The sequence below is a fragment of the Monodelphis domestica genome, chromosome 2, assembly GCF_027887165.1.
Source record: "Monodelphis domestica isolate mMonDom1 chromosome 2, mMonDom1.pri, whole genome shotgun sequence".
NCBI classification, from domain to species: domain Eukaryota; kingdom Metazoa; phylum Chordata; class Mammalia; order Didelphimorphia; family Didelphidae; genus Monodelphis; species Monodelphis domestica.
The window spans coordinates 271,230,427-271,254,098 of NC_077228.1; the positions used below are offsets into that span (position 1 = coordinate 271,230,427).

The 23,672-nt window shown below is 42.7% G+C and overlaps 1 protein-coding gene across 2 annotated transcripts in view; it reads right to left on the minus strand.

The window, feature by feature from the left end:
* Window positions 1-23,672, minus strand: part of GRM4 (glutamate metabotropic receptor 4) — a 305,645-nt gene that overhangs the window by 183,648 nt on the left and 98,325 nt on the right. For both annotated transcript variants that reach the window (XM_056818053.1, XM_056818052.1), the window contains exon 2: window positions 895-1,111. In XM_056818053.1, coding sequence (XP_056674031.1) covers window positions 895-1,111 — 217 coding nt within the window. The remainder of the gene's footprint in view (window positions 1-894; window positions 1,112-23,672) is intronic.

A 23,672-nucleotide genomic window follows, 5' to 3' on the forward strand; every position in this document is an offset into this window, starting at 1 on the left:
TTTTATTTTATGTATTTAAAAACATTGATCTGAGAAAGGATCCATAGGTTCCACTATACTGCCAAAGGAATCCATGATACAAAACAGGCTGAACCTCTGTTCAGTGGTCACTTCCAACTGGAAGACTGTATGACTTCTGAGATGTCAGTAATTTAAGACCTGGGGTAGGGGGCAGCTAAGTAGTTCAATGGATTGAGAGCCAGGCTTGGAGATAGGAGATCCTGAGTTCCAATTTGACCTCAGATTCTTCCTAACTGTGCAACTCTGGACAAGTCACTTAACCCCCATTGCCTAGCCCTTACCTCTCATGCCTTAGTCACTTATAGTATTGATTCTAAGGTGGAAGGTAAGGGATTTTTTAAAAATGATTTGGGGTTGGAGGTGAATTGGATTTCTTCAAGTTTTCGATGAGGAAAAAGGATTGAATTTGTTCTGCTTGGCCCAATTGGGGAAAACTTGGACCATGGGTGAAAGTTGTGAAAAGTAGATTTTAACTTGATAAAAGGACATATAAACTCATAATTAGAGGGAACCCAAGCTGAAATGAACTGCCTCAAGAGGTGGTGTGTTCCCCATCACTGGAGGATTTTGAGGGCAGGTTGGATGACCATCTCATCCAGGGAAAAATTAGAGGAAGCTGTTGGTTGATCACCTCTGAAGTTTCTTCCAATTCTAAGAGCCTACAAAGACTCTGCATTCCAAGTATTTGAATCTAATCACTATACACAAATATATTATCAAATGGCGTCTCTTAGGCAACGTAGAAACAAGAAAGAGATATAAGTCCACCCAAAGACGATGATATATTAACCATATTGGACATTCTACCCCAAGCCCTTACCTTCCCACCCCCAGACTCACACAGACACAGACACACACACCCAACTGGCTCACCATCCTCACGGGACTTCTGGATGAAGGCCTCCACCCCGCTCTCGCCATAGCTGCCCTCTGAGGCCAGCGTGGACACGTAGTTCCATTTGAGCGCACGGACGATGTCCACCATGGCCTGAGCCTGGTATGTGTCCGAGGGCACCACCCGGGAGAAGAAGTCATAACGGCTGTTGTCACTCAGGTCAGGAGCTGTGGATGCGTAGCTGATCTGAGGTATCTGGGGGGACACAGAGATAACTACTAACTCCAGAGGTAGGAGAGAGAAGCCTCCACCCTGAATCTGATCACGTGGCTCATAATGTCTCTCCAACTCCCATCACCTCCCTAGGACAAGTTCTCCTTGAAACCCAGGGGCAGGGAACCCTCTGGCATCATCCCTGCCTGTCACTCCTCCATAAGTTTTCTTCCCAACCCACCTTAACATCTCTGAGCTCATCCCAGTGTCTCCTGTCACTCATAATTCAGGTCAATCCAACCATCATTTATTAAACTATTATGTACCAAGTTCTATTCAAGGGGGCTGAAGATACAAAAACAAAAATGAAAATAATTCTTGCCTTCAAAAAGCTTATATTCTACTGGGGAGGGGGAGGTTCAGTAGGTAACAAGGTAATTTGAGGAATAAGATTAAATCATGAATGATGACAGGGGCCAAGAATGGCCCCTCTTAGGGGGCAACTGGGTGACTCAGTGGATTAAGAACCAGGTCTAGAAATGGGAGATCTTGGGTTCAAATGTGGCCATACACTGCCTAGCTCTGTGACCCTGGACAAGTCACTTCACCCTGTTGCCTCAGCTTTCTCATCTGTAAAATGAGCTGTAGAAGGAAATGGCAGACCACTCCCATATATTTGCCAAGAAAACCCTAAATGGGTTCATGAACAGTTGGACATGACTGAAAAAAAAGACTAAACAACACATGTGTGTATAGGTATATAACAGGCAAGATCAGAACAACATGAAGGAGGTGGGGCTTGTCTGAGAAGTCTTGGTGGAGATGGCCATTCAAGCACAACCTCCTGTTAAAGAGTCCAGGTAACCTGACTTGTATTCCCCTATGAGGATCCTGAAATTCAGTGGGAGAGCTTTTCCTAATCTTCTTATTGATTGATACTCTCTCTCCTCAAGTTATCTTTTTTTGTATCATTTGATTGTATATATCCATAGAAATGTTTCATTTTCTTCCCTCCCCCTATAAGAATATAAGCTCTCTGAGGGCAGAAACCTTTTTTTTAATTTTATTTAATTGATTAATTTAGAGCATTTTTCCAGAATTACAAAAATCATGTTCTTTCCCTCCCCTCCCCCAACCCCCTCCCATTCCACTGGGTTTTGTATGTGTCATTGGTCAAGACCTATTTCCATATTATTGATAATTGCACTAGGGTGATCATTAGGGTTTATAACCCCAACCATATCCCCATTGACACATGATCAAGCAGTTGTTTTTCTTTTGTGTTTCTACTCCCACAGTTCTTCCTCTGGATGTGGATAGTGTTCTTTCTCATAAGTCCCTCAGAATTGTCCTGTATCATTGCATTGCTGCTATTCCATTACATTCAATTGTACCACAGTGTTTCAGTCTCTGTGTACAACGCTCTCCTGGTTCTTCTCCTTTCACTCTGCATCAATTCCTGGAGGTCGTTCCAGTTCACATGGAATTCCTCCAGCAGAAACCTTTTATTTAGGTTTGTCTTTGCTCCATATTTATTGCACATAAGCCCTGTCCATGTACACCTCAATCAAACTGCCCTGTTTGTTGTTTTCTGTACTCAATATTCCATCTCCCATCTCCTTTTGCATATTCTGTGTTCCATGCATAAAATGCTCATCCCATTATTAGAATTCTTAGCTTGAGATTCGCTCCTCATCTGTCAAATGACTGAGGTTGGACTAGATGACCTTGAAAAATATTTTTCCAACTCTCTGTTCAATGGCTCACTCAATATGGAAGAGTTATTAATATAATTATATTGTGCATAGTAAGAGAAGCAACAATAGCAAAAATCTACTTACAGGGGGCAGATGGGTGGCTCAGTGGATTGAGAGCCAGGCCCAGAGATGACAGATTTTGAGTTCAAATCTGGCCTCAGACACTTCCTAGCTATGTGACCCAACCCCCATTGCCTAGCCCTTACCACTCTTCTGCCGTAGGACCAATACCTAGTATTGATTCCAAGATGGAAGGTAAGGGTTTTAAAAAATCTACTTAAATATACAGAAAACACTATATAGAAATAATTGTCAGTTGTTTAAATAGCCATACCCTTCCTGTTCATCATATAATTTAGTTAACCCAATTTATGTAGGATACAATTATTATAAAAAGAAGATTTAGACCCAGAAGGAGCCTTAGAGACAGCTAGTTCAACCCCCTCATTTTACAGATGAGAAAACTGAGATACTGCCCATTGTAAACAGGTGATGACTACTTCAGAAGCCACAGAGTAGTGTCTGGCAATAAGGTGGTAAAGTGGTTAGATCACTAGACCTGGAGTCAAGAAGACCTGAGTTCAAATCTGGCCTCAAACACTTACTAGCTGTATGACCCTGGAAAATTCACTTCACCCTGTTCATCTCAGTTTCTTCATATGTCAAATGAACTGGAGAAAGAAATGGCAAATTGCACCAGTATCTCTACCAAGAAAAACCCAAACGATGTCAAGAAGTATCAGACATGAGTGAAATGACTGAACAAAAAACATAGTGTCTAAAGAATCAGCTTTGGAGTCTCTAAGACCTAGGTTCATGTCTTTTCTTTGACACATACTGATTATATGATCTAGAACAAATTATTTAAGCTTTCAGGGCCCTAGGCAGCTCTTTAAAACTGTAACTTATAGAATAATTCCTGTGACTCCTTATCACCTCCAGGATCACTTGTAAAACCCTCTGTATAATTTTTAAAGCTCTTCATAACCTCCCTCCCCCTCACCTTTCTGGTCTTCTTACACACACTATCAATTTCTAAATGTACGTCTCTGTCTCTGTCTCTGTCTCTATTTCTGTTTCTGTCTATATTTCTCTCTGTCTCTGTCTTTCTGTCTCTGTCTCTATTTCTGTTTTGATCTTTCTCTCTGTCTCTACCTCTCTGTCTGTCTGTCTGTCTGTCTGTCTGTCTCTCTCTCTCTCTCTCTCTCTCACACACACACACACACACACACACACACACACACACACACACACACACACACACGTCCGGTCCTGGAATATTCTCTCTCCTCATTTCTTACTCCTGACTTCCCTAACTTTCTTGATGTTCCAGCTCAAATCCTACCTTCTATAGGAAGGCTTTCCTGATCTGTCTTAATTCTAGGGCCTTCTCTCAGTTGACTATTTCCAATTTCTCCTGTATATGTCTTGTTTCTGAATAGTTGTTTGACTGTGAGCTACTTGAAGGCAGGAACTGTTTTTGTCTCCCTTTGTACCCCGTGTGTTTAGCACAGTGTCTAGCACATTTGTATGGTTGTAGTTCAGTTGTTTCAGTCATTTCTGATTCTTAATGACCCCTTTGGGGGTTTTCTTGGCAAAGGCAGTGGAGTGATTGACCATTTCTTTTTTCTGGTTCATTTTCCACATGAGTAAACTGAGGCAAACAGGGTGAAGTGACTTGCATCACCCAGCTAGTGTCCGAGGTCAAATTTGTACTCAGGAGGATGAGTCTTCCTAACTCCAAGCCTGGCACATGGGAAACATTTAATATATTTTGGTTGTTATTATGACTTACTGTTCTACTTTGTCAGAAAGACAGAGTGAGGATCTCCTTCCCCAAAAGTGGGATTCTTTAAATTCTAAAGCAGAATATAAACACATACTCTTTATCCACAATATCCCTACACAAACCAGACCCCCATTATACAGAATTACACAGCTTCTCCATGCCTGCTCTATATCTTTCCCTTCCCCAAAAGAACAGGAATCCTGAAAATCTTTCACTTATGTAATGAACTGGAGGAGAAAGCCCAAGAGGATTAGTTCCACTAACTGAGATTGTTCAGACCTCACTGGGAAGCTGAGTTTCCCTCTACCTCCAAGCAATATATATTCTCGCAACTCCTGGCTAAATAGCCTCTAGAAAGGAAAATCTCCCACCTCCCAGCCCCCATTTCTAATTTCAGCTCTCTCTCTGGTCTCTGTTGCTCCCCTTCCTGACAATAGAGACAGAGGAATATTCCACAAGAGCTGGAAGGGGCCATAGATATCATCCAGTTTAATGCCCTCACTTTAAATGAGAGGAAACTGAGGTCCAGGAGGAGTGGAATGACTAGCCCAAGTATAACACAGAGGCAGACCCTGGGTTCTTTGTTCATTTAAAGGATATAGGAACCCCTTCCATTCCACCACCGTCCCTTACATGTAACCAACCCTAATGGAATTTTCCTGGAAAGGTAGTTGGGGTACACCCTTGGTTTCAGACATCCATCTCAGTCAAAGAGGAAATGGACTTGGCTATCCATGGTTGAGTCACTTGGGGTTTTCTTGGCAAAGATATTGGAGTGGTCCACCATTTCCTTCTAGCTCAGATGGGAAAACTGAAGCAAACAATGTTAAGTGACTTTCCAAGGGCTGAATAGCTAGTAAGTGTCTAAGGTCACATTTGAACTCAGGTCCTTCTGACTCCAGTGCCAGTACTCTATCAGCTGCCCCATATACAGTGATTACAACAATATAATTTTTTTAAAAACTAGATACTGGATGTCACATAATTTTAATACACAAGTTTGACCCTGGAAAAAAGATAAGAACATGACTCCCTTCTTTGCAGAGCTAGATGACTATGAGTGTAGAACATTGCATTTATTATCACATTTGATTAACATGTTGGTTAGTTTTGCTGAACTAAGTTTTTTTTCCCATGATGATCTCATGCTTTGGCATAAGGATTTGGTGAATAGAGAAACATTCAGAAATTTAAAATTAAAAAATACTTCAAGGGGGACAGCTGGGTGGCTCCATGGATTGAGAGCCAGGCCCAGAGACAGGAGCTCCTAGGTTCAAATCTGGCTTCAGACACTTCCCAGCTGTGTGACCCTGGGCATGTCACTTATCCCCCCCCCATTACCTAACCCTTACTGCTCTTCTGCTTTGGAACCAATACACAATAGTGATTCTAAGCTGGAAGGTAAAGATTTAAAAATATATAATTAAAGAATCTTTATGAAAGAATTAAATTCCTTGAAAAAGGAGAAAAACCTAAAGGGAAGTCCCAAAATCCAAAGCTGGCCTCTCAATCCACTGAGAAACCCAGCTGCCCCCATCTTGCTTTCTTATATGCCTGGTGCCTAGCACATAGTAAGTGCTTTAATAATGCTCTATCTACCTGTCTATCTGTGAGAAAGGAGGGGAGAAAAATAGAGTGGTCATACCTAATGTCAGAAATATCAAAAAGGCAATGTTGAGGTAGTTCAAATGCAGGCTTTTTCTAAAGAGAAAGGAGCAGCCCAATCTGCACCAAGATTCCTTCAAGGTCTGTATCCCAGCTATCAGGGCCAGGGAATTAGGCAGAGATGCTAAAACAGAACCATTTCAATCCCTGAAAAACATCCCCTACTTCCAGCATGCACCTCTTCATATTCTATTTTCTATCTCTCATTTTCTCTCTTTCTGCCCCTTTTTGAGATCCCTTCTCTGTCTCTTCTTCTTATCTTCCTATTTCTCTTTTTACTCTTTTCTAGGTCTTTCATTTGCCTCTCTGTTGCCGTCTTTTCTCTCCTGCCTCTCTCAGTCTCTCATTTTCTTTAGGTTACCATTTCTGTCTGTTCTCTCTGTCTCTCCAATTTCTTTGTATCATTTTCTCCTCTTTTTTCCTGTTCCTCTGTCTTCTCTCTTCTTGACTTTCAGTTTACCATTCTCTTCTTTTGTCCTTTCCTTCTCTTTGTTCCAGCCTCCATTGCTTTCCTCAACCCTCTTCTCTGTCTTCATTTCCCTCTATGTCTCTCCCCTCCCTCTTTTGGGTCTCCATCTCCCTCTGTGTCCCTCTCCCCCTCCTCTTTGGGTCTTCATCTCCCTCTGTGTCCCTCTCCCCCTCCTCTTTGGGTCTTCATCTTCCTCTGTTTCCCTCTCCCCACTCCTCTGTGGCTCCATCTCCTCTCTGCCTTTCTCAAGCCTCCCCCAGTACCTCTCTCCAGGACCATCACCACGTTGTCTGTGAGCTGGTGCCAACTCCTCTGAATGCTAAGAGGCTTTTGAAATCTGCTCTCTTTCCTTCCCCAACCCTTAGAACTCCTTCCCCACCACACTCCACTGGACCCCACACTAAGAAGAGGCAACATAGTATTGTGGACATTGAACTGGGCTTAGAGTTGGGAAGACTTTGGGTCAAATGCTGCCTCAGACACATACCAGCTATGTGACCCTGTATATGTCACCTAACCTCTCCATGCCACAGTTTCCTCAACTGTAAAATGAGGGGGTTGAATTCAATGACCTCCAAGGTTCCTTCCAGCTTTATATTTATTATCCTATGGTCCCTCGGCTTTGTTTCTCAAAGCTTTCCCCCAATTTCAAGGCCAAGCAACTGCAGAACATCCTTGATGAAGCTTTCCCTCATTTCCCCAGCCAGAAGTACTCTCTTTCCTTAGAGTACCTCATACTTCTGATGTACTTCTAAGATGACACTTTGAAATAATTTCTAAAATGCTTTAAAGTGTTTTCCAAAGCAATTTCCTTGCAACTACCTTGTGGGGAGAGTTGTGTAAGTATTATCCCACTTTAGCAGAGGAAGCAGAGATCTGAAGAAAAGTGACTTGTCCAGAGTCATACAACTAGGATGTTCCTTCTGACTTCGGATGTGTTTATTGCTTTGTTCACTCTGTCACACTGCCTCTTACTTGCAAATTGTACTTTGACAGTTAGTTGGTTCCTTATCTTATGTTCAATCCCACCCTCACCACCATTAGAAAAGAAATAAGGAAACAAGCATTTATTTAGCCCTTACTATGTTCCAAGCACTGTGCTAAAAGCTTTACAAACCTTATCTCATTTGATCTTTACATCAATCCTAGGCAGTAGATGCTAGGATTATCCCCATTTTACAGATGAAGGAACTAAGGCAGGTAGGTTAAGTGACTTGCTCAGGGTCACAGAACTATAAGGGTTTGAGGCTGGATTTAGGCTGAAATCCTATCCTCTGACCTACCCAGCTGCCTCTACACTAGATTGTAAGCTCCTTGAAGACAGGAACCCTGTTTTATTTATCTTTATATCTCCCCCAGCCCCAACATAGTGCCTTACACAGAATCTGTTCCCAGTAAACATTGGCTGAATAAAGGAGGAGAGCTCTTTCATTTCCTTAGCGACAAAGATGTCCAAGATATACAGCAAGGAATAAAAGTTGTTTCTTAGCTTCCAGCAACAGAGGAGAGAAGCCAAGGATGGCTCCTAGAGTATGTGTGTGAGAGTGAGTGTGTTTTGGAAGGGGGGGGCCTATGAGCATTTATGTGGGTCTGGGCCACTTAACTCCACTGGAAAGCACATTGGGGTATGGGTGTGGGTGTGTGTTTTTTTAATTAATTTTTATTTTATTTTCAGACAAAGATCAACCATGTAAAGCACTTTGCAAACCATAGTGCTATGTAAATGTTAGCTATTATTATCCTGGAAAACTGTTCCCTGACCACAGATCACATTCCAGGCCCTGGCCAACCATGTGATTGTAATTATAATTATATTCATTATTATCATTAGACCTTACATCTGGACAACTCTTTACAATTTAGCATAGTGCTTTTATATCCATTCTCTTGTTTGAGTCTCAGAACCTCCCTGTTGAGGCAGGACAAATATTATTGTCCCTGTTGTATAGATGAAGAAACTGAGGCCCCTTATGTGGCAAAACACACACTCTAAGAGACACCCTTGGCTTCTCTCTTCTTTCTTAGTAGAGACCCCCAGGTCTCCTGACTCCCCAACAATCCACCCCAGTTCTTTTCTAGAATGCATGCCACCTGGCACAAGGTCTACCTCCTGCCCCATGTTGTTGACCACAAGGGGCACTAGGTAAGAGAGTATGGATGATCAGTGCAGTATTTCCCCACTCCAGAAGAAACAAAGAGACGATTATGTCCCATGGAAGCCTGATCCTCATACTGCCTGTGGGTGCCTCGAGTCTATTTTTGTGTTTATAATGTCCTATCCTTCAAATTCTAAGATGGCAAGGTCCTTGTGGGACAGGAGCAATATGGAAGAAAAGGGAAAATTCTCTCCTCCCCCCCCTTAGGCAGCCATCAGCCTTTCTCTCCTTCCTCTCTCTATTCTTTCTCCCTCACACACACACACACACACACACACACACACACACACACACACATTCTCTTTTTCCTCTCTATCCCCTTTCTCTGTTTCCCCCCACACACTCTCTTTCCTCTCTCTACCTCTCTCCCTCTTTCCATCTATCCTTCTCTCATCTGTCTTTGTCTCCCTCTCTCCTCTCTTTTTCTCTCTCTCATTGTCTCTGACTGTCTGCAAAGTACATTGTATCTGTGGCCATGCTCCACCCTCCCCATCAGAAGGGCAGAACCAAGTACCATCAATAGACACACACTTTGAGATTTCCATCTCTGGGTCCTCCCAGTTCAGTGATGGCGAACCTATTGTACATGTGCCAAAGATGGCATGCAGAGCACTCTCTGTGGGCACATGCACCACCGCCCTCCCCCCCCAGTTCATTACTAGAAAGGCAGAAGGTGGAGCTGCTCCTCTCCTCCTCTCCACCATGCCTGATGACATTTTTTCATATCACCCACCCCTCTGCCCAGCAGTCCATGGAAGTGCTTCCTCCATCCCTTGTGTGGGATAAAAGGGGGATGGGGAGCACCTGGCACTGGGAGGGGGGCATGGCACACGATCTCTGGTGGGACATGGCATGCAGCCTCTAAAAGGGTCACCATCACTGTCCTAGATCCTCTGACTGGGTTCTGAATTGCACTTAGCACATTGAACAGTGAGTCATCTTTTCCTGGGCATGAAATGTCTTCTCTCCTCTAGACTGTAAACTCCTTGAAAGCAAGAACAAGGTCTTGCTCACCTCCACTCCCCACAACAGGAGCTAATTGCTGGTTGATCTTATCTCCTCTACATCTTAGAATTCCTTCTAAACTCAGCATACTCCCCTCACTTGTCTTTATTTTGTTAGCTATTTTTTTTTTTGGCAGAGATCCTGGAGTGGTTTGTCATTTCCTTCTCCAGCTCATTTTACAGATGAGGAAACTGAGAGAAATGGGTAAAGTGGCTTGCCCAAGATCACACAGCTAGTTAGCATCTAAGGCCAGATTTGAACTTAGATCTTCCTGACTCCAAGACTAGAGCTTCATCCACTGAACTACCTAGGGGCCCCCACAGGGCAACATCCTACAGGACTATGACTGAGGAACATCCAGTCAAATAGCAGCTGATGACTTGTTTAAGTTTTGCTTAACTGCTTTTTTTCCTTTTCTTCTTTGTTAGAAGGGATGGTTCCCTGGGAATGGAATTAGGGAGGGACAGTAAAAACCAAACAAAGGACATCAATAAATAAAACCTTTCATCCAATCTTCTCTTTGCTGCTCACTTAGCTGTATGGCCCTGGTCAAATCACCTCTCCCCTGGGTCTTGTAGCCATTCCCTCTGCTCTAAAACAAAGGGGCTGAACCAGATGATTTCTAAGGTTTTCCCAGCTCCCAGCCCTATGATAAGTATCTGTGAGATATCCAACCACACCAGTCCCCAGACAGGGGGTTGGCACGGGGCCTGGGGCTGGGGCCAGAGCCGAGGCTGGGAGGGATTCTCTGAGCCCTTTGCTATGGATGGGGCCAAAATAGTCTCTAGGTTTTTGCTGCTTTTCCCTCCCTCTTTTGATCCTCAGCTCTCAGGTGCCCACACAATGGCCCAACTCCTGCATCAGCTATTTTCTCAGATAAAAGGCAGTGATGCTTTTAGGTACATAAAAGCTAGAGCAGTCAGGGAATTCACATTTCAGAAAAAAAGCAGGTGAGGTAAGGAAGAAAGAGGCAGCCTCTCCAAAGGGCCTTTAGGCAGGGCCCAGGAAAAGATAGCTCAGCCTGTCAAATCCACCTCAAGTCGCAGACGTCTCCCTGACAAGGTTAGGCTAGCCTTGCCTGGACCCCTGATCCCAAACGTGGGCCCAGAGGAGTCCCCTGGCTGAACTCTCTGGAGATGGGAGAGAAATTGAAAAAGGACAAAACCCGCCCACCCCCCTCATGATTACATAATCCATTCTGCTCTTTTCTTTTCCATTCCTTTCTCCACTCCTCAAGCATACTCTTATATTGCAATTACCACTGCCAAACATTAATTTCATTTGTGTGTGTGTGTGTGTGTGTTCTTTTAATGAAGGAGGGAATGAGTTCCCAAGTCAGAGGAACCGAGTTCAAATCCCATCTCAAAAACAAACTAGAGATAAACCACTTTCCCTCTGTCTTCCTCATGGAATCATGGCCCATGGGACAGAAGGGATATTAGAGAGCATCTCATCCAACACAATCATTTTACAAAAGGGGAAACTGAGACCTAGGGGGACAGGAGCACATCACAGAGGGAGTAAGCATCCAAAGCAGGATTACAATTTGGCTCCTTTGACTGTCCAGGCAATATTCTTCTCACTGGACTTTGCTGACTCCAGTTTCCTCAGCTGCAAAATTGGGATAATCGTAACTGAGTTGGTAAATCTCAGAGCCCAATCGACACATCAGCCATCATTCTGATTGTCTCCTTGCCTGCTTCTCTCTCTGGTTCTCCTTTCCCCACCTCCCCACTCGATTTCTTTCATAGTCAGCTGCTTCTAATGCCCAAACAACTCTGCTGCTGCCGAGTAAGGAAATCTCAGGGTACAAGCAATACACAAATGAGATAAGGCCAGGTACAGAGCTTCCTGGGACTCAGAGCAACTTGACTCAACCACTCATTAATCAGCCTCTCAGGTCAAGCTAAAGGTGGGGTGGAGAGAATGGAGGATGGAGATAGTGGAAGAGGAAGGATGACACCATACTGGAAGTTGCTGGGCTTTTTCCAAGCCAATCCCCCAGTGCCTTCAAGGCAGGTAGGAACCTGTCCAAGCACCCCCAGACACAGAGAGGTCTGTCCCATCACAACTGCTCTTGCCCTGGCTCAAGGCTGGCATGACAGACACTGTCGTGCCAAGTCTAATCTGTCACTGACCACTAGTCCATTGTGAAACTGGCATCATCATGATGGCAGCTAAGTGGTGCCGTATGAAAAGTACTGGACTTGGAGTCCAGAAGACCTAAGTTCAATTCCTACTTTGATTACTTCCCAGCTATGTGACCCCAGGTAACTCACTTACCCTCCCTCCACCTCAGTTTCCCCATCTATAAAATGGGGCTGACAGCATCCCTCTCACCAAGCTGTCATGAGGATCAAATGATGACGTATAGAAGATGCTTTGTAACTTTAAATGGCTACCTACATACGTGCTAGAGATGATTAATGCTAGCCTCTGCTCTGGCCAAGTCAGATTTATTTTCACCATCCATAGTCACTGGACCCCTGACAAGACAGTTCCTGTGTATTCTACCTCATTCACAGAAATTATCCTAAATTAGCCTTTCACTATCCAGGGCACACCACCATGCTGGGTTGAAATCTCTTGATTTTCAGTCGTTCCTGAACAGGTTCAAATGTTGCTCTCATCTCCTTCTGCTCTGAAGATTCTCTCATCTCTGCCTAGCCACTTCCGTTCCCAGACCCCCCCATCAGATCATGCCGCCTTCAATCCCTCTAAAATAATTTGCTACATCTACTGTCTGTCTACCCTGGATTCTCTAATAATGGTTCCTAGCCTTCTCTTCTTCTGACCCTAAACTGGTGACCAATGAGACCACCATCTTAAAACCTGTCATACATAAAAGCAATGATCCCCATAATGTCCAGGTTGGAAGAGATATTCAAAATTATCTCATCAAGGAAATCTCAACCTAATAAAAGAGAAGTTTGGGGGACATCTGGGTGGTTCAGTGGATTGAGAGCCAGGTCTAGAGACCTAGGTTCAAATCTGGCCTCAGACACTTCCCAGCTGTGTGACCCTGGGCAAGTCACTTCACCCCCATTGCCTAGCCCTTACCACTCTTCTGTCTTGGAACCAATACATAGTAGTGATTCCAAGATGGAAGGTGAGGGAGTAAAAGAGGGGAAGGAAGGAAGAGATAGAGACAAAAAGAGAAAGGGAGGAGGGAGAGAGAGATTTGTCAAAGGACTGTGGGAAATACTTGGTAAATAACAGTTATTCTATTGAAATCAACCTGTTTTGTGCTTATGTGCATATGTATATAGAAAATCCTATAATTTATTTCCCTTAAATTGAATAGGGGATACAGGAAGGTTTACTAAAAGTCAAAGAGGTACCACATGACATGAATATTTATTAAGTACATATTATGTGCAAGAGGGCAGCTAGATGGTCCAGTGAATTGAGTGCTGCCCTGAAGCTGGAAAGACTCATTTTCCTGAGTTCAAATTCAACCTCAGACACTTACTAGCTAGATAATCATAGACAAGGTACTTATTAGTTGTGTAACATTGAACAAGTCCCCTAACTTCTGTTTGCCTCAGTTTCCTCATCTGTAAAATGAGCTGGAGAAGGAAAGAGCAACCCACTCCAGTGTCTTTGCCAAGAAAATCCCAAGTGGGGTCACAAAAAAATCAGATACAGCTGAACAACAACCACATTTATGTGCAAGACACTGTGCTAAGGGATTTACAGATATCTCACTGAATCTTCAGACAATCCTGGGAGGTAGGTGCTATTACTAACCCCATTTTACAGATGAGGAAACTGAAGCAAACACAAGTTAGGGGACTTGTTCAATGTTACACAACTAATAAATACCTGAGGTCATATTTGAACTCAGATCTTCCTGACTCCATGCACAAGTGCTCTAACCACTGTGACACGTAGCTTGGGAGCCCTTGTCTGAACCCTTCCTTTTACAAAGGAAGAAGCTGAGGTTCAGAAAGAAAATCAGTTGCCCACAAAGAAGATGAGTGGCAGAACCAAGTCTAAAACCCAGACAAGTCTACCAACTTCTAGCTCAGAGTACATTCTACTATTACCTTCTGAATGGAAGAAAAATAAAACCTAATGAAATCAATATTGAGCATGGTGCTCCCAACTTCCAGGTTAGTGATGTAGCATATTCAAAGCCAGGCCCACATAACCACCAGATGGACCTATTCATAGAATTCCAGATTTTGAGATGTAAAAGGCCATCTTGTCCAGTGCTTTCATTTTACTGATGAGGAAACTGAGGCCCAGAGATATAATTAAATGGTTTTCCTAAAGTCACACAGGTAGAAAGCAGAAGAGCTATGATGTTCTCTGAGATCCCTCCCAAATGATCATGTGGCATCTGCTTAAATAATTCCAGATAATCAATCAATCAACAGCCATTTATCATCTTTATTATATTCCACATTATGGCGCCAGCTAGGTGGCACAGTAGATGAAGCACAGGAATGAGGACGATACAAATTCAAATCCAGACTCAGAAAAATGTCTGTGACCCTGGGCAAAAGTCACTTGGCCCCTTTATCAGTTTGCTCAACCTTAATATGGGGATACTAATAGCACCTACCTCATGGGGTTGATCACATGAGATAATATTGCTCAATAGGCACTGAATCAATATTTATTCCCTTCTTCCTCTGCACAACACTCACTGTTCTCCAGAGGAAGACTATATATAATATAGTATTGTGAAAAAAGATAACTTCAGATTCAGAAGATTTGGCTCTGCTATTTGACATTGGTAAAGTCACTTCCCTTCTCTCAGAATCATTTGGTCAATAAATATTTGAGCATCAGCTCATTTGAACATAGGTTTAGAGCTAGAACAGGCTATAAAGTCCAATCCTTCCATTTTACAGATGAAGAAAATGAAGCTGAGAGAGAATAAGCAACTTTCCCAGAGTCATACAGCTAGTTAAGTGTCTGAAGCAGGATTCAAATTCAGCTTCCTCCTCTGAAAAATGAAGGGGTTGGATTAGATGGTCTCTAAAGTCTCTTCTTGCTGTAAAGCCTTGATCCTAGGATCATGATGGCTAGGGCAGCCTCCATTGAACATGGACTCTGCTTGAGAATTTTCAGAGTCCTTGATGCTGTAGCGAGGGAAAGGGGTGATCTTGTTCCCTCCCAGGCTGTCTGCTTCCCATCAAAGAACCCCCCCTTTCTTTGCACCACTTTGTGTTTCGTTGGGAGATTGAAGAAGGAAATATTCTTTTCTGCTAAGGATTCTTCATATTCTTCTGAGGACCCCAAGAGATGGAAGCTTAGTCAAAAGAAGGCAAAGCCTGGAAACAGGAATACTGTGGTACAAAGCCTACCTCTGAGACTAATTCTCTTTGTATCTATGGATGTCCTCCCAGTGACTGGTTCCTCATCCCTAAACTAAAAGGCAGTTAGATGGCACAGTGGATAGAGTACCAGTCCTCAAGTCAAGAAGATTCATCTTCCTGAGTTCAAATCTGACCTCAGACACTTACTAGCTGGGTGAGTCATTTAACATTCTTGGTTTCAGTTTCTTCTTCTGTAAAATGAGTTGGAGAAGGAGATGGCCAACCACTCCAGGATCTTTGCCAAGAAAAGCTCCAAATGGGTTCACAAAGAGTCAGACACGACTGAAATGATGATTCCTACATTGCATAACTCACAGGGTTGTTGTGAGGCTCAAATGAGATTAAGTAAAACTGTTATTATTCTCTCTGGTTACTTTTATTTGGGAAAAGGCTGGGAGACAGTGATCCAATGGCTCCTAAAGACTCCCTCCTTCTGAGTTGATCCCCTCCCCTCTTGGGTCAGCCCAAGCTCCCTTGGGGAAATGACCTCCAAATGACCACCTGTAAGTCAGTCAACAACATTCATTAAGCACCTACTCTGGAGATATAAAAAGAGACAGAAAAATAGTCCCTGCCCTCAAGGAGCTTGCAATCTAAAAGGAGAGAAATAAGCAAATAAATTATGTGCAAATAAACCATAGATAGGGTAGAAAGGAAGTAAATAAGAGAAGGTTTTAAATTGGTTTTAAAGAAGAATTGGTAAAGGCTTTCTATAGATGAGTTTTTAGCTGGGACTTGAAGGAAGCCAGGGAAGGAGATAGATGGAAATAAGGAGGAAAGGCATTCCAGCCAAAGAAAATGTACCTGGCTCCTGGCCTCATTGACTCCTAAGCACCAATACTGTTTTTAAAACCTTACTTTCGTTCTTAGAATTTTTTTTTATAAAACCCTTAACTTCAGTCTTGGAATCAATACTAAGCATTGGTTCCAAAGCAGAAGAGCAATAAAGGACTAGGCAATGGGGGTAAAGTGACTTGCCCAGGATCACTCACCTTGGAAGTGTCTGAGGCCAGATTTAAACCCAGGACCTCCAGACTCCAAGCCTGGTTGAGCACCACTATTAATAGCAATGTCTTGGTTATCATAATATCATAAGATCATAGACATAGTACCTGGGATATTGGGCACTATCCAGTCCTACAACCCCCCTACCCCATTTTACAGATAAGAACACTGAGGCTTAATGCAGCCAAATGACTTCTTATGGTCACAAAGGTAGGGAATGGCATGTCCAGGACTTGAATTCAAGATGTTTGATTCTAAATTCAGCATGATCTTGATTTACTTATTTATTTTCAAACCCTTACCTTCCATCTTAGAATCAATAGTGTGTATTATCTCCAAGGTAAGAGAGCCATAAGAGCTAGGCAATGAGGGAGTTAAGTGACTTGCCCAGAGTCACACAGCCAAGAAGTATCTAAGGCCAGATTTGAACCCTATTTATTTGTTTTTAATATCCATTTTTTATTTTGAGTTTCCTTCCTCCACTCCCTCCACCTCCTCCACCACCCACTGAGAAGGCACGCAATATGATACCCATTATGCATGGGAAACCATCATCATGATCTTGAAACAGTCCACTTTTCTCAAGTGTATTATAATTTACAAAATGTTTCCCTCAAAGTCCCCCTCTGAAACAAGGCATATAAATATAATTAATATGCCATAATATAAATAATATATCAATAATAATACAATATAAATAATACCATCATGTATATTATTCGATAAATAATCATCAGTAATAGGAATAGGAACTGGATCTGTGATGTCTATGGTACAAGAAGCCCTCAGATGAGGAAATGTCTTCTGCTGTTATGCACTGGCACCTTCTCTGGAGCTTATAATCTTAGAGTCACCCCAAACCAAGAGACTTTAAGGGACCTGCCCAAGTCCACAGAAAATAAGTGTCAGAACCTAGGGCTCCCTAGTTCCATCTGTTGCCTATGTGTTCCATCACATCAGAATGTCTCTCATGCAGAAATAGATGGATAGATAGATACAGAGAAGAGACAGAAAGAGACAAAGGAGAGACAAAGAAAGACAGAAACACAGAGGAGAGGACAGAGATAGAGTGAGAAAGACACACAGAGAGGAAAAATGGAGAGAAAAGAGAGATAGAAACGCATAGAGGAGGGAAAGAGACAGATATAAACACAGAAGAAAGAGAAGACAGAGAGATATAGAGTAAAAGAAAGAAACAGCAAGAGGAGAGAGACAGAAATACACAGAGGAGAGACTGAGAGAGAAGAGAGGCAGAAACACACAGAGGAAAGACAGATTGAGAGATACAATGTGAAAGAGAAAGAAACAGAGGAAAGAGAAGCGAGGACAGAGAAAGAGATAGAGTAAGAGGCAAAGAAAGACAGAGAGACAGAAGAGAGAGACAGAAACACAGAGGAAATACAGATTGAGAGATATGAAGTGAAAGAAAGAGACAGAGAGAGGAGAAAAACAGAAACATGCAGAGGAGAGACCAAGAGAGACTGAGAGAGACAGAAACATACCGAGGAAAGACAGGTTGAGATAATACAGTGTGAAAGAAAGAGAAACAAACACAGAGGAAAGATAGATTAAGAGGTACAGAGTAAAAGAGACAAGGGGGGGGGGAGACACACACAAAGGAGAGACAGAGGAAAGAGAAAGAGAGAGACAGAGAGGGGAGAGGAGCAGAGACACACAGCAGAGAGATAGATTGAAAGATACAGAATGAAAGACAGAGAGAAGAAATGGAAACATACACAGGAGAGAGAAGAGAGAAAGAGACAGAAAGGCATGTGAAAATAGAATGGACAGCATAATTGGAAAGGGCCTACTTACATTCAATAATCATTATAATGATGGCTAATTTAAGTCATGCTTTGAGGTTTGCAAATAACTTTCCATAAATTATCTCATTTAATAGTTAAACAAAACCATGAGAATTTCCAATTTTATCAATGAGCAAAGTGAGGTTCAGAAAATGAGGTCCTACAGAATCTGAGACAGGGTTCTAGCCCAGATCTTGCTGTCTCCATGTTTTATGCCTCTCTCTGCTATGTAAATATTATTATTACCATTTCCCAGATGAAGAAACTCAGGCTCAGATTTGTCCAGAGTCACTCGGTTACTGCATTTGTGCACTATTTTTGTTTTTGTTTTTCAGTAATTTTCTTCAGTCATGTCTGACTCTTCATGGCCCCATTTAAGGTTTTTTTGGCAAAGATATTGGAGTTGTTTGCCATTTTCATCTCCATGCTCATTTTACAGATGAGGAAACTGAAGCCAACAGAGTAAAGTGACTTGCCCAGGGTCACACAGCTGGTAAGTGTCTGAGACCCGATTTGAACTCAGGAGGGAGAGGAGTAGTCCTGATTCCAAGCCCAGGATTCTATCTACTTGTGCCACCTAGATGAAAGGTAATCTGGGAGGGTTAGGTATTAGTAGTTGGGAAGACTTTAAACAGGGTCCCCCTACAGAAAAATGGGACTTTAACTGAATTTTGAGGAAAACTGGGAAACCAAGAGTCAGAGGTGCAGAGGGTTCCAGACTTGAGTGACTTCCAAGTCAAAGGCTCAGACACATGAGAGATGGAGTGTTGTGTGGGAGGAATATCAAGGAATCCATCATGACTGAGTGATAAAGAGTGTGTAACACAGGGAGCAGCTAGGTGGATTGAGACCCAGGCCTGGAGTGAGGAGGCCCTGGTTTCAAACCTAGCCTCAAACACTTCCTAGTTGTGTGACCCTGGACAAGTCACTTAATCCCAGTTGCCTAACCCTTATCTCTCTTCTTCCTTGGAATCAATACTTTGTATTGTATCTCAATTCTAAGAGATAAGGTAAGAGTTATTTTTTTTAAACCCTTACCTTCTGTCTTGGAGTCAATACTGTATATTGGCTCCAAGGCAGAAGAGTAGTAAGGGCTAGGCAGTGAGGGTCAAGTGACTTGCCCAGGGTCACACAGCTAGGAAGTATCTGAGACTGGATTTGAACCCAAGACCTCCCATCTCTAGGCCTGGCTCTCAATTCACTGAGCTCCCCAGCTGCCCCCAAGAGTTATTTTTTAAAGCATATTAAGGGGAATAAAGTGTAAGATTTGGAAATGTAGAAAGGACTAAGGATACAAAGAGCTTTAGATATCAAACAGAAAAGTATATATCTGATCCTAGAAGTAATAGGAAACTACTGAAGCTAAGTGAGGAGGAAGAGGAGACACAGTCTGACTTTATGCTTTATGTATACACAATTTCTTTTTTAGAAAAATAATCGTGGCATCTGACTGGAGGTTGGATAAAACAGGAAAAGACTTAGGCAGGAAGATCAGTTAGAAGGCTACTACAATAGGGGGCATCTGGGTAGCTCAGTGGATTGAGAGCCAGGCCTAGAGAAGGGAGGTCCTGGGTTCAAATCTGGCCTCAGACACTTCCCAGCTGTGTGACCCTGGGCAAGTCACTTGACCCCCATTGCCTAGCCCTTACCACTCTTCTGCCTTGGAGCCAATACCAAGACAGAAGGTAAGGGTTAAAAAAAAAAGGCTACTGCAATAGACCAAGCAAGAGGTGATGGAGACCTAAAGTGGGGCTATGGATATATGAATGTAGAGAAGGGGATATAGGAGAGACCTAATGGTGAAAACAAAAGATTTAGCAAAAAATTGGAAATGTGGGGATGAGTGAAAGTTAGGGGTAAAGAATGACCCCAAGGTTTTGAACGTAGATGACTGGGAGGAAGGTGGGATCATGAATAGTAACTGGGAAGTTTGGAAGAAGGGAAGGTTTGGGGACAAAAATAATGAGTTCTATTTTGAACATGGTGAATCCAATAGGATTTCTCATGCAAGATGTCCAAAAAGCGCCTGGCAACACAGGCCTAGAGCTCAAGAAAGATATTGGTGCTGCATGTATAAATGTAGGAATCATCTGCATGGAAATGATAAGTGAGCCCATGGGAGCTCATGAGATTGCCAAATAAGAGAGTATAGAACAAAAAGAGAAGAGGATCCAGGCCAGAACTTCAGGGGCACCCACAGTTAGTGAGTGTGACATGGATGAAGAACCAGTCTTGAGAAGACAGATAGAAGAAGGAACTAGGCTGAGAGCTGTGTCATGAAAACCTAGAGAGGAGAGTGTCCAGGAGGAGAAGGTGATCAATAGTGTTAAATGGTGCAAAGGAGTCAAGAAATATGAGGATTTGGGGCAGAGAGATAGGGTTGGAGATGACTAGACTTAGCAATTAAGAGATATTGGAAAGGAGAGAAAGTTGTTTTGGGATAGGTTGGAAGCCAGACTACAGAAGGTTTAGAAGCAAATGAAAGGAGACGAGGTAGAGGCATTGAACATAGACAGTTCTCTAAAAGAGTTTGGAAGAAAGGGAATGAAAAATATAAAACAGCTTAGGATGATAGGAATGATGTTTTTTAAATGAGGGAAGCTTGAGCACATAGACATCAAGGCAGGAAACAAGAGATGGGGAAAGATTAAAGAGAAGAGATAATGGGGACAATAGTAAGGACAATTTCATGGAGAAGACCAAGGGGCTGAGATCAAACATGCATGTAGAAGGGTTGACTTGAGCAAGGAGAGAGGCTACTTCTTCATCCAAGACCAAAATGAAGGAAAGAATGGGGAGAAATGGAACTTATGATGATGTGAGATGAGAAGGGTGGAAGAGGACAGGTTTCAGAAAGTGGTCTCATTTTTTTTCAGTGGCAACTGAGATTAAGTCCTCAAATGAGAAGGGATGAGGAGAGATAAGAAGGTATGGAACAGCCACAGTGGAAAATGGGATATAGCAAATAGATTTAAGTAGATGAGAATGTTTGCCTTGCTGCAGTGAGGGCTCAGTTAAGATTAGAGAAATGTTTTTATTGGTCTCTATCAGTGTGGTTCCATGATTTCCTCTAGTTCCATTCAGCAGCATGTGTGTAAGAGAGAAGGATGATAAGAGTAATCCTGGGTTGGATTGGGACTCCACAATATGTGATCAGAAATAGGGCAAAGGGACAAAGGATTTGGCAATAGGGGATAGCCTAGACTTGAATTGTTTCACTAAAGGGTCAAGACAGAGAAGAGAAAAGAGTGTAGGGGTGATGGTCTAGGAAAGAACTGAGGACTGAAGGGAATGGAAGTCTCAGTGAGTTATCTTGCCCAGGTCACAGCTTGCTAAGTAGCTGAATCAAAACTGTCAAAGAGAGGGCTATCAGAGCTAGAAACAAACTTAGAGATTCCTTAGTCCAATCTCTTCATTTTAAAGGTAGCAAAAGTGAATTTTCAAGAGGATGAGTGTCTTGCCCAAAGGTCACATCTGTAGTAAGTAGCAGAGATGAGATCTCAGCCCAGGTTTTCTTATTCCCCATCCAGTGCTCTTTCTGACATACCACACTGTCCTGAAAACAAATTCAGAGATAGAAACAGCCCCAAAGAACATGATTCTCATCCTCCACTCAGCACCTCTAAGTCTGAATAGATGTTGTGGAAGTTGAGGAGAAGACGAGCTGCCAAGAAAGATCCTGGACAGATCTTGATCTCATGTTCCCCACACAACAGATATGCATGGGAGAATGAATGTTTACAGTCATAACATGGACACACATACCCCCATACCCATAGACACATACATGTGCCCAGTCTGCAGCTCAGTTTCGCCCTTGGCTCATGAGTGGCCTTGTAGACTCCAGGGAAAAGAAGGAAGGACCCAGAGTTCCTTGGACACTCAGCAGAGCTGAGGGAGGAGCCAGCTGGGCTAGCTTTATCCCCTCTCAGTTTTCACTGCCAGTCTCCCCCCACTTCACTGTCCCTGCTGTAAGCTGCCAAGTCAGACTCAGATGACCCGTCCACATCCAAAACCAAGGACAAGGCGGGGGGGGGGGGGAGTGTATGGGGAAGCAGCTCAAGCTTCAGCAATGGCTAATTTCTAAACATAATTATTAATTTCATGCTTATCGTATGCAAACCTCTGTCTCCCAGACGAGATGAAATTGATTTAATTAGAAATTCCATCATCAAGCCTTTTGGATCAGGGCTTTTAATTAGGATCACCAGCTAAAACCGGAGGGGCTGCCAAGATGAGGACTTAAATCCACTGTCTGCTTTCCCACTCATCCCCCCACCACCTCAGTAGCCTCAACAAAACCAGTCAAAGGTGGGAGCTTGCATCCTGGATGTCATCATGGCAGTTAAATACTCTCTACTACACACTCTCACTACAAAGACGTAGAAATCGTTGTTGCTGTTTTTAACTTTTACTTTTTATTTCAAAACCAATCCTGTGTATCAGTTCCAAGGCAGAAGAGTGGTAAGGACTGAGCAATGGGGGTTAAGTGACCTGCCCAGGGTCACACAGCTAGGACATGTCTGAATCCAGATTTGAACCCAGGACTTCCCAACTCCAAGCCTGACTCTCTATGTACTGAGCCACCTAGTTGCCTCCAAAGCATGTAAGTTTTCAAACATTCCTGGTGGCCAAGAAAAAGTTCCCTCACCAAGGCACACCTCACCCAACCTCCAAACCCTAGCCCTAAGTCACTCTTGACACATACCTAACCACATTTTTTTCTTCTTCTGTTTTATTATCCTAAAGAAATAGTTAGGGACACATCCCCATTTATAGCTGGAGAGATCTGAAGCTGAAAAGAGGAGAAAGATTCCAGGGAGTTATGAATGGGGTGATATAGCAGTCTACTTCTCACCAAAATGTTTATAGCAGTACTTTTCCTGGGACCAAAGAACTGAAAACAAAGTAGGTGTCCATGGACTGGGGAAAGGCTAACCAGTTTCAGTGGATGAGTGTGATGAAATGTTACTACAAGAAATGATGATGAGTACAGAGAAGTTTGGGAAGGCACCTGTGAACTGATGCAAAGTGAAGTGAGAAAAACCAGGAAAGCAATTTTACACAATGATTACAAGAATGTAAAAAGAAAAAACAACCACCAAAAAAAGAAAGAAAACAATCAAGGGCAGATTAATTAAAATTAAATGTCCAAAACCAGGCCCAAAGAAGAGAAGGAAGACACCTCCCCACACTTCTTTGCAGGTGTGGGGTACCATGGATTTAAATCATTTAACCATTTAAATCAGACTTTTTCAAAATGTTGACTAGCTTGGTTAATCACTCTTCATCCTCTTTATTTTCATTATTATTACTTATTAGAAGGGAAAGCTCTCTGGAACAAAGTGAGAGCAAAAATTAATTAGGAAATGTAGATGATGTAAAAATAAAAGACATAAATAAAAAAGATTTTCAGGCCCATCATCCCAGATCCACTAATAAGTCTTCCCTTGATGAAGTCCTACTGTCCAAGATTAGTCTATCCAATAGAATCCAACAAGTTCATTACCTACTATGGGCCAGACACCATACTTTTTGTTATTGTTCAGTCATTTTAGCCATGTCCAACTCTTCTTGACCCCATTTGGGTTTTCTTGGTTTGTTTGTGGGGTTTTTTTTTTT